The sequence below is a fragment of the Scardinius erythrophthalmus genome (genome assembly GCF_964197995.2).
Source record: "Scardinius erythrophthalmus genome assembly, chromosome: 6".
Lineage (NCBI taxonomy): Eukaryota > Metazoa > Chordata > Actinopteri > Cypriniformes > Leuciscidae > Scardinius > Scardinius erythrophthalmus.
This window is the reverse complement of record NC_138226.1, coordinates 13,635,925-13,648,075: the sequence shown is the minus strand read 5'-3', so window position 1 is coordinate 13,648,075 and position 12,151 is coordinate 13,635,925. Positions and strand designations below refer to the sequence as shown.

At 36.3% G+C, this 12,151-nt stretch overlaps 1 protein-coding gene across 3 annotated transcripts; it reads left to right on the top strand.

Annotated features, from left to right (window-relative positions):
• Positions 1-250: 250 nt before the first annotated feature.
• gpr161b (G protein-coupled receptor 161b) lies at positions 251-10,913 on the top strand (the record flags this gene model as incomplete). Of its 3 annotated transcripts, none has more annotated exons than XM_081369555.1 (7): positions 251-529; positions 1,513-1,921; positions 3,079-3,797; positions 3,887-3,994; positions 6,994-7,113; positions 9,686-9,952; positions 10,133-10,464. In XM_081369555.1, 6 exons carry the CDS (start codon positions 1,560-1,562, stop codon positions 10,381-10,383), a joined length of 1,827 nt encoding a protein of 608 aa, XP_081225681.1. In that variant the 3' UTR covers positions 10,384-10,464. The 3 variants fall into 3 exon arrangements, 2 of the variants coding, with proteins under 2 accessions (XP_081225681.1, XP_081225682.1); XR_014030383.1 differs by having other exon boundaries at positions 266-529; positions 9,686-10,030; positions 10,133-10,913; XM_081369556.1 differs by lacking the exons at positions 251-529; positions 10,133-10,464 and having other exon boundaries at positions 1,560-1,921; positions 9,686-10,086.
• Between the last annotated feature and the right edge of the window lie 1,238 nt (positions 10,914-12,151).

The window sequence follows — 12,151 nt, the reverse complement described above, 5'->3', positions numbered from 1 at the left end:
TTGAGTGTTAAATTGTATATTATTATACTAGGCTATGTTGTTGTTGCTAAGATTTAACATGTTTAGATATTTTTAGTGGAAAACAGACATAAATACCGACTGAACAAAATAATTTGCAGTGTATATAGATATTATACCCCATGAGAAGACAGTAGAGCACATTGTGTGGTCGGTGAGAGTGAGACCCTCTGGACAGTCTGCCGGAGAGACGGAGGGAACTTTTCAAGACGAGGGTTTTCGACGCCATTGTGACGTCAGCAGCGCCTCTTTATTCACCGGCGACCGCAACAGCCGCAACAAATGAACATCCCCTAATCGTTTGATACTTTGTAATTGCGTTGAAACTTCGAGCATGCGTCTCCGAAAAGCTTTTTTGTTCCGCGTGAGCGTGAGAAAACCCAGCATCTTGCAGGAGGGGATAAAGTTTTGGGATTAAAGTTAGTAGTCGCCGCTCACTAACAAAGCCAGCCGGAGCAAGTTACCAACCAGCACTGCACTATAGCGGGATATCGCCTGGCCCGGGGAGCTGGTACGTTATTCATACATCTATCATTTAATAATTGGGATAAACTGTGCGTTTTGAATCTAAACAATCAGGAGCACATTTTTTGAGCAAATGCAAAATATCGCTGTTGTTGGAAATTTGAGAAAGAAATCTGCTTGCTGTTCACTCTCTCGGCTAGCTGATCACATTGCGGTGCTGTGGTTGTTCATTGAATGGGCATCATGGTGAACGATTTATTGAAGAGGCATGACAGATCCACATGCAGTGGCCCCAAACGCATTAGGAAACTTAGGCTTAGTCACACATAAACTGTAAACAACTTAAACATATACCTCAAGGCTACTACTACTACATATATGTTATGGTTTGATATTTTGTTATCTAATGCAGTGATTATTATGATTATTATTAAATAAAATATAATTTTATTTTGTTGTCATTGTTTTTTATAAAAGAATTTCTGATTATCTTAATCTCAGTATTGTAAACGTATTGTTATCATTAGTCAGCCGCCTACAGTAAGCCTGCTAACCTTATGTAAAGCTTGCATATTTTGTGTAGCCTACGTATAATACACAAATTATGCGAAATAGTTGAATAAATGTGATGTTCTCTGAATTCTTCTCAGCTCAGTTATATGATTTCTCATTATCTTAAATCAAATTTTTTTATTGTTATTTTTTGTCAGCCATCTGCTGGAAGCCTGCTGATGTAAATTATTGTGTGCATATAGTTAAATGTGACTTATATTTTATTCACATGCTGTGATTCTGGTAGGAGTCTTATTTATACTTAAAATCTGAGATCAAATGGTCTCTGAATTCTTCACAGCACAGCTCAGTTCTTAACAAAAAGCACATTGTGAGAGTGTGCGTAATCCACTTTTGTACAATGTTTTGCATTGTACAACTTTACTCAGTACACCCTTGAATTAACTCACCACACCAGATTATTTCTCAAGTTCCAGACAGCTTTAACCAGGCTGCTTTTTCTCTCATATGTTGTAGTTTGTCAACATGTCTGTCCAGTCCTGGGTAGCCAGCAACCTCCCATAATGAACAGCTCTAAGAATGGGACAGCGGTGGCCAACTCCAGTAATGGCCTGGACGACGGTGGGCTCGTGGTCTTGGAGTCTGTCTCTATCATCATCATAGCCATATTGGCATGTCTGGGGAATCTGGTCATTGTGGTGACGCTATATAAGAAGCCCTACTTGCTGACACCCAGTAACAAGTTTGTCTTCAGCCTGACTTTGTCCAATTTGCTGCTGTCTGTACTAACGCTGCCCTTCGTTGCGGCCAGCTCTGTGCGTCGGGATTGGATGTTTGGGGTGGTGTGGTGCAACTTCACAGCACTCCTCCATCTTCTCGTCAGCTCGTCTAGCATGCTTACATTGGGAGCCATCGCCATTGACAGGTCAGTCGTTGTGTTATTATATCCTGTAGTTTGAGGAATCCTTGGGTATAAGGGCCAATAAAAGTGTTCATGACAAAGAAAAGGAACAAACTTTGGTTACATATGGTTTCAAGGAAAATGTAATGACTCTAAAAAAGGCCTTGTGGTGTAACCATCATGTAAAAACATATTTCCCTTACACCGTATACTTGTGAGTGTACAGAATTTTACATAATCTGTTAGGCTAAACATTATTATATACACTTTTTTTTTTTAAATGTGAAAATATTTCTCAGCATAAAAGTATTTTTATTTTTTACAAACATCATGATTAATACATAAATATAATTCATTTTAAAAGTAACTCCACATGGCATTTTACAGCTTGAACCATGTCATAAAAATGTCAAATTATTTTATATTTTAAAAGATTAATTGACCTTGACACAAGGTCATAAGGGTTTGCAGGGGTCCTCTCTATGATATAATTTCCTGTTTTATGTTTGTTTCAGCATGGTGGTCTTAGTTAGATTTGGTATTAAATATTAATGAGCACTTTTGTTTTTCATTTCTTCCAAAGAAATAATAATAATATATTTTGCCGAACTACTTATTAATATTTTTGACGTTATACGGCAGAAATCAAACACAGAATTTCATTACAGAAGTTAAAAACATGCTCATTCAAGTCATTGTATTTATAAATTGCATTTTTAATGTATTTTTTAATAAATAAATTGTAAAGATTGAAACAAAAAAATAATGTAATGCTATTGACCCATAAGTAAATACATATGAATGTTCAATCACATGTATTATTATAAAAGCTCTAATTCAAGTTAATTCAAGAACAGTTCTTGGCGAAACATGCTTTTTGACTGCTGTACTCAATAATCATAATGTAATTCTTTAATTCTGCAGTTCACTATGACACTGAAGTCTAGTCTTGCTTGAACAGTTCCTCTGTTTTTAAGAACAAGATGCACATTGAAAAATATCAGACCTATTCAACTCTATCAATACAAAAAACCCTCGTGCCCATCTGAGAAACATAAAGACCATACTTATTCTGGCAGTTTGAGAGTCTTAGAGAAAGACCCCCTTGTCGTTTAAATGGCTAGTCATGTGTATCTCATGAGGAACTAATTGAAGTGTATCTGTTTTATTTCAATGTCTAGGTACTATGCTGTATTATATCCCATGATCTACCCCATGAAAATCACGGGAAACCGAGCTGTGCTCGTTATTGTTTACGTGTGGCTCCACTCCCTGGTCGGATGCCTTCCACCGCTTTTCGGTTGGTCCGCTTTCGAGTTTGACCGCTTCAAGTGGACCTGCACGGTGGCTTGGCACAAGGAGATCAGCTATACCGCCTTCTGGGTTACGTGGTGCTGCCTTCTTCCACTGGTGGCCATGCTGGTCTGCTATGGCGTCATCTTCCGCGTGGCCCGCATCAAAGCTCGCAAGGTTTACTGCGGTAGCGTGGTGGTGGCTCAGGAGGAGTCCAGCTCTCAGAAGAACGGCCGCAAGAACTCCAATACGTCAACGTCTTCTAATGGTAGCCGCAAGAGCCTGATCTACTCTGGGAGCCAATGCAAGGCGTTCGTCACCATTCTGGTGGTGCTTGGGACGTTTCTGACAACTTGGGGTCCATATGTGGTAGTTATCAGCACCGAAGCACTGTGGGGTAAATACAGTGTTTCTCCACAGATGGAGACGCTAGTGTCCTGGCTGTCCTTTACCAGTGCCGTCTGCCTTCCACTTATTTATGGGCTGTGGAACAAGACGGTGCGCAAGGAGCTGTTGGGCATGTGCTACGGCGACCGGTACTACAGAGAATCTTTTGTTATTCGGCACCGTACCTCTCGTCTCTTTAGCATCTCTAACCGGATAACGGGTGAGCCTGCTACTGTTATCTTTATTTCCTAGGGTTCTTCATAACCTAATGTTTGGGTGAGATGTCTGAGAGTCTTTGTTGTTTAACAGATCTGGGGATGTCTCCTCACCTGACGGCCATGTTTGTGGGTGGTGGGCAGCTCGTGGGCCGTGGCAGCAGCACGGGAGACACTGGCTTCAGCTACACACAAGACTCAGGTAGACCTTCTACTGCTGATCACACATGGGACAAAAAGCTTTTAAAGGAATAGTTCATCCTGAAATTAAAGTTCTGTCATAATTAACGCACCCTCATGGTCCAAACCTGTATGACTGACTTTCTTCTGTGGAACAAAAAAGAACGTATTAAGCTAATTGTTCTGGGTGCTTTTTTCTCATAGAATAAAAGTAAATGGAGGCAATTTCTTTTAGTTTCAAAAAAGCATGTGAGCATCGTAAAAAATAGTACATGCTACTCATGCTGTGTTTCAAGTCATCTGAAGCCATACAAGATACATTTTCTGTAAGGAAAAGGCCAAAATTCATGTTGCTATTCACTGAAAATCTTCTCTTTTGCTGTAGCTCTTGAATCTCATTCACACTTCTTCATAAACTGACATATTACATTCAGCCACATGGTATGCAACAAATACAGTTAGACCACTTTTGAATATATATGGAAACCGAATCAGATTTGAGAGCTACAACAAACTAGAAGGTTTTCAGTGTATACAAATTCCAGTCTGTTAGTCACACAAAATCAAATGGCTTTAGATGACTTGGATAACTGATGAATGGTAGACTACTTTTATGATACTTTAACGATTTTTTTTTGTCATTTTTGGAACTCCATCCGTCACCTTTGAATTCCATTGAGCCGCGCAAACTTTATGCATAATATCTCATTTTTCCTTTTCCATGAAAGATTTTAAAATGGATGAGTATATTGAAAAAACTGTTAATTTTTGAGGAAACTGTCTTTAAAGAAGTTTGTGAAGATTATGATAGGTTAAATACCTTTTTGGTTTTGTGATGATATCCTTTTTTTGTATGGATCCACAATATACAGTAGTCAACATTTGAAGTGGATCAAAGCTTTTCATCAAAGTTATACATGAATTTTGAACAATACCAGCTCTTGATCCACTTTTTTGGTGACTTGATGAAACTTTTTTGATCCACTTCAAATGTTGACAACTATAGTTGTAGTTGTGCATTGTCCGATATTTAGAGATTTGTTTTTGTTTATTTTGTCCGAATCAGCCAATATTGTATAATCATTTATGCATGCTATTTTTACATCTAGATTACCTTTGTCTTCATCTAATGTAGTGGTTCTCAACAGGGGGGGGGGGTTCAGAGAACAACGGGGGGCGTTGGAAGCAAGATTTTTGTTCAGGTGTTCATGGGGGGTGTTCACGAGTTTACACCAAAGATGCAGGCAAGACCAGATTAAACATGTAATTACTTGCAAAATAATTGCCTACAACATTCTAAAATCTGCCAGTTTAATGCGACATGTAAGCTATGTATCGTTTCTTTTGCAACGACTCTATTATTTTTCCAGTCAGAGACCAGTGCTCAAGCACTGACTAGAATCCAGCGCTGACAAGAATTAGCATTCACATGCTTAAAAATGTGTTTCACGCTGACAACAATCCGGTGGTGGCTAGAATCCAGTGCTGACTAGAATCACGCAGCGGAGGAAGCCATTAAAAAAGTATTGACTTAAGAACCACTTATATATTTTCGAATATTTTCCCATTCACTCCAGTGATGAATTTTAAAATTAATTAAACTAAATTCTATTTATATGGTAAAACTTTAAAAAATTTTGCCATTAAGTAATGCCATTGCCTAATGCCAAAAATGTTTTCTTTTCACCAAGTAATTTACTGGTCAGGCATTATTATTAACTCGCAAGACTGTAAGGAGAAAATGACAATTTGATGGATAATTTAAATATATTCTGTAATCACATTTTTGTAATGTATTAATTCCGCCGTCACATTCACTGTCACTGAGCACGAAATGCTGCTTGGATAGTTTCAAGATAGTTAAAAATAATTATTAATACAATAAGTTAATTGTTCATATGTGTTCATTCTTGTTAGATTGTTTTACTGATTATGAACACAAATTAATCATGACAAACCAAATTAATTGTAATTGTATTAATTATACCATTGATGAAAACAAGCTGATACCAAGGTATTTTAGGCCTAAAATTCGAACATAATTTTTCATGAAAAATCATGATTGTATTTATTTTTTTTTTTTTCGAAAGTAAGGTTAATGTAAGCTGCTTCTTGCAATACTCTCCTAAATGCGTAACAAAACCTAAGTGCAAACATTACCGCTTTAATGACGTATAGCCTACGGTCGTTTTTACTTTCCAATGACAGCCCGTCTAATATCTACTTTGAGTGGCATGGGAGAGAGTCGGAAGTTCATTTGTTGCCCCTACGAGTTTGTAATGGCATATTTTAAGATTTTCAAATGGATAAAAAAAAACTGCCTAAATGTTGGCTTTGTTAAACTATGTTTTAAACAAGCAAATAAACAGTCTCATATGTCTATTTATTTAATATAGACCTACTATTTATTAATTTATTGTTCTATTTTATTTAACATTTTTACATTTAACATGAATAATCAAACCTGGATTATTGAGTACCTGGAATATTGATAGGGGGCGCTGGCCCAAAAAAGGTTGAGAACCACTGATCTAATGCTTATGTTAGTCTTTAAAAACACCGTTAAATGTAATCCTTAACAAATATAAAAGTAAATGTTTTGTCACATATATTATTGTGATGCCTAAATTCACTTTTCAAAATTCTAATTCAAAATTTTAGATTTTTAAAAAATTGAAATGTATTTTTAAAACAATGGAATCAAATATTAATTTCACCATTTATCGGTATCAGCCAGAATTTTGATATCGCGGCATCCTTACCTCTTTGAGTATTAGAAAACCAAACAGCAGCAACCCCCACAGCTCTGAGCAGTCAGCAGAGGTGGTTTGTTGGCCTGCAGACTACTGTTATCAGGGTATGCCATTTGAGGAAACACAGAGCCCATGAGTATCGCATAACAGACAGACGGCGATGCTCAGCGGCTCTCCCACAGTGTCCAGACTGGTGTAGGTGGGTGGTGGTGAGCAGTGTTAAAACTGATATTTGATTGAAAGATGCCTGCTGTGATTTACCCACTAGCTACAGACGTCATGCTGTTGGACAGCTACACCTCAGAGCCCTCCCACTCAGCCCTCTGTGTTGCCAATAAGAGAAGAAGTTCTGTCACATTCGAGGACCAAGTGGATCAGATTCCTAAAGGTATCTATCATGGTGTTATTTTACATCTGACTAATGCAAAAATGTATTTTTAGTTGTCATCAGTACAAAACCAGGCAAGTAGATCCTTGTGAACAGTTGTAGTTTACAAAATTTTGATTGGCACCAATACAGTTGGGTTTATTCTGAATGGGGTTTTAATGTTTCTGAAAGTGTCTTATGCTCACCAAGGCTGAACTGCTTAAAATAACTGTTTTCTATTTTAAAATGTAAATTATTCCTGTGATGCCAAATTTGAATTTTCAGCATCATTGCTCCAGTGTCACATGATTCTTCAGAAATCTTTCTAATATGCTGATTTGGTGCTCAAGAAACTTTTTTTTTTTTTTATCATTATCAATAATAAAAATGGTTGTTTTATAAATTTTGTGGAAAGTGATACATTTCTTCAGGATTCTTTAATGAATAGAAAGTTCAAAAGAACAGCATTTATTTTAAATATAATATGTTTACATATTTTTTATTTTTATACACTGACAATGTAAAAGTATTTTCTGAGTTTTGATCAATTTAATGCATCCTTGGTGAATAAAAGTAATAATTTATTTTTGTAATATTATTGACCCACGCTTTTGAACAGCATTGTATATATAAGTGTACATACACATCGTTTAGAAAGTATAGTCATAGGACTTTATACGCGTTTACTTGAGACTAATGCAGTAAAGCACTTTGCAAAGTTATATCCAGTCTGTGGACTGTTATGTCCATGTTAATCCATTAAAATGGGTTGTTTTCACCTGATACATTTATGGAAATGTAGACTTGCAAAATAATGTTTGTGCATACTTGGTTTAACTGTTTAGAACTAGTCCCAGCTCAAAAGTTTGAATTAAACATCTTTCATCTAAAAAATGTATGCAGAAGAAACTTCAATTGTAAACCTCCATTTTAAAGACACTAGTATAAATGTCGTTTTCACAAACTGACAGAAAACACTAATTAATTAACAAAGCAGCATCTGAAAGTGTCAGACAGAGGTGTAAAAAGTACTCAAAAATGTTACTCAAGTGAAAGTACAAGTACTGAGGGAAAATTTTACTCAATTAAAAGTGAAAGTATCTGGCCAGAATCGTACTTGAGTAAAAGTAAAAAAGTACCACACTAAAATTGTACTTGAGTATTAAAGAAGTAAAAGTAAAAGCAAGAATTCTTGTTCTTAAAAAAAACTAGAGATTCTTGTTTAAGCTTTTAATCTCTAAAAACATGAATTGAATGAACCACATACAAGGTTTCATACTGCTTTAGAACTGTTTGTATTTAATTGTATTTAATTATCAAACTATAATACTACTATCTAATGCCAGTATGCAACATGCTTTAAACAATCCACTAAACATACTTTTACCACTAAAAGAAAATAATTTGCTACGGTACGGCCACGGGTTCGCAGCTGAATCACATTCTTCCTCCATTTTCTTTCACTGATAGACTGTTATAATTTATCTAATTTCCAGTTCAAGGTTCTGTGCATTGAGAGCCTAAGCCCCTCCCCTCCGCTTCAGGCTCATGGGACCTTATTTAGAAAAAAACATGTATGGTAGTCAATGGCGAGAGACAACTTATCTTTTTATTCCGTCTGAACTGTGCCCTGAATTACACATATGAAGTTTGTCAATTTAAAAGATAATTATGAAAGTCAAGAAAGTCGCATAAATTGTCATAAAACAGAAGAGTAACATTTAGTTTTATGTGAAAATCGTTCAATGAACTACATCTCTCGTCTCGCACTATGTACGTCACCATCCGTTGCTCGTATGTGTGCAGTCTGGTACAAAACACCTTCAGGCTTGACGGCGTAATGTTACGATTATAACATATAAGACTATCGAAAAAATGACAGACGTTAGCTTCAGTAAAGTTAGCTTCATTCATTGAGAGAAAAGGTATGACGTCACATGTGCGCCTTTTGGGTTTGTAGTCTTTGTAATTACGTATTTTCACAGTCTTATACCTCAGCAGTTTTACATCAAACTGCGACTTTCTTGACTTTAAAATGCATATTTTAAAATGACAAACATCAAATGTGTAATTTAGAGCACAATTCAAACGAGATCAAAATACTTGTTGTCTCTCGCCATTGACTACCATACAATATTTTTCTGAAATAAGGTCCCATAGTGGTCACCCAGAAGGGGAGGGACTTACGCTCTCTATAGATGCATGAAGTCACTCCCAAAGGACCAATGAACATGTCTGACCAATTTCATGGAATGTGAAAATGAATCTCATTGGCAGAATAAATTACATTTAAATTAAACTGGGCACGAGCGCAATTCAATTGGTTTGCTAATAGCAAGGGAAAATAGAATGAAGTGATCTCTAAAAAAGAAATACTTTTTGACTATAAATAAAATTGTAAGGAGTAAAAAGTACTTTTTTTTCTTAAAAAATGTAATTAAGTAAAAGTAAAAGTATTGATTTTTAATTGTACTCAAGTAAAGTAAAAATCCCCAAAAATAATACTTAAGTACAGTAATCAAGTAAAAGTACTCAAGTATTTTACACCTCTGGTGTCAGATATTTAAATTTTCTTCCATTTCTTTTTCTCAAGGTGACCCCTCAATAGAACAAGTGACAGCAGACGTCCATAACTCTTTGGACAGCTTTGCGTCCTCTCTGGCTAAAGCTATAGAGAATGATGCCAAGCTACAACTCTTTGGGGAATGGACTCAAATTCCCACAAGTCTGTTTACAGTACGAAACACACAGAGAGCTCCCCGTTACCTGGATGGACAGAGACTCAGGATGGAAAGCATCGATGAAGGAATAGTTAAAGATGATGATGATGAGGAGGAGGAGGAGCATGAGGAAAAAATAGGTGACAGTTCCATGTAGTTCTTTCACTCAGTGAACCACTTAAACAACCAGAATCTTGTGTAATCTTTAGCTTTTAAAGGTACAGAACATTCAACAAACACATTGGCAAATGTTTACAAATATACAGTGGTTTATGTGTAATTTACATACTAGGTAACGAACTTATACTTGATTATTTTAGAAGCAATGCTGCTACTTGGCTTGGTGAGACCAAAGACCTACAATGATGGCTGTACCTGTGAGGTATCAGGTATTAGAAGCCCTACTGTCACTCACCAGAACAAGTTATGTTTTTATAACATACAAGATATTGTAAAATCATGTTCAGCCCTCATATATTGTCAGGTATTTTGCCTCTTTTGGGTACTGTATGTATTATGTTTACTCTTTTCTTACAAGGAAACTGTAACCACTCTGTTTTATATGTACTGACTGTTTGTAAGAATGAATATCTTAGAGAAAGTCTTCTCTCAGCTTTTCAAGTTCATTATTAATATATTCAATTATTTTTTTAGTGCCACAAGGTTTAAAGAAAATATACCAAATCTCTTGGGGGTTATATTGATGTGGACAAAGAAAAAGAACCTATTTTCAGGCCCTTACAGTGAAAGGGCCTGTATTTTTCCAGGCATTGAATTGGCATTGGAGAATCATGTAAAGGACAGGAAGATACTGGGCATAATGTAAGGTAGAATGTCTCTTAAAATGCATAATATTATTTTATCCATAGTTTCCGGTGGAAAATCTGATTAAAATGCTTTGGCTGAATGTAATGGTGTGAGAAAGCAAGAACAATATAGTTGCTGTGTCTTCGGTGTCATTAGTCAATGGTACAATTGCACTTGAAGATTTTACGTTTGATCAGTGACTGATCACATTTGTGTTTTCACTCCTACCTTTTTCGGTTAGTATACTCTGAAAATGTGTTCGGAAATAAGGATAAATCATTCCTGTGGAATCTTCTTTTTTTGCATTGTGCCAGTCATTTACAGTTGTGGTCAGAATTATTTGCACCCCTGGTAAATATGATCAAAGATGGCTGTAAAAATACATTTGTTTATTGTTTATCCTTTTGATGTTTCGTTCAATTTTTTTGTGTGACAAAATCTAACCTTTCATTGAAGTAAATTAATTAAAAGTGGGGGGTAAATAACATTATGAAATAAATGCTTTTCTCCAGAACACGTTGGCAATAATTAGTCACCCTTTTATTGAATGCTTTTTGCAACCTCCTTTTGCCAAGATAACAGCTCTGAGTTTTCTCCTACAATGCCTGATGAGTTTACAGAATCCTTAAGATTCCCAGATCCATGTTGGTGCTTTTCTTCAGTTCACCCCACTCATTTTCTATAGGGTTCAGGTCAGGGGACTGGAATGGCCATGGCAGAAACTTCTTTTTGTGTTCAGTGACACATTTTTTGTGTTGATTTTGATGTTTGTTTTGGATCATTGTCTAATGGAAGATCCAACCACAGACCATTATAAGATTTCTAGCAGAGGCTGTCAGGTTTTGATTTTTTATCTGTTGGTATTTGATAGAATCCATGATGCTATGGACCTATGGTCCAGGACCAACATTAAAGATCCAGCAGCATATTTAACCGTGGACATACATGGGGTACTTTTTATCCCTGTTTGCACCAAACCTTTCTGGTGGGTTTACTTCCAAAAAGCTCTTCTTTTAGTTTCATCTGACAATAGAATCCAGTCCCGTGTCTGACAACTGAACATGCTGGAGTTTGTTTTTGGAGTGAGAATAATTTTTTTGAACCCTCCCGAACCACATGTTGTGATGTAGGAGTTGTTTGATTTTTTTTTTTTAATGTTTTTTTTTTTTATAAAACGGATAGTTCAGTCCTTGATTCTGATTGGTTAAGCCAATTACTCAACAAACATACACCGGTGACCGCATTACATTAGTATAACTGCGCAACTGCAGTTTGTGATTCTTTTTGCTGCATGCGTTGCTTAGCAACCTCTTTGGAACTACATTGCTTGGCGGAGGAATAAATGTGTTATAACGTTATATTTTTTGTTGCTGGTGTTTATTTTATGAATAAAATAAATATTAAAATGAATATTTGTATGGAGTAACCGTTTTATCCGCTCCGCGTCGTGCCTAACAACGCCCCTTAGCTGTTCAAAATCCACGGCTTCGCGGGGCTTATTGCTTAATTTTAAGGCTTTCTGACCCCAAGAC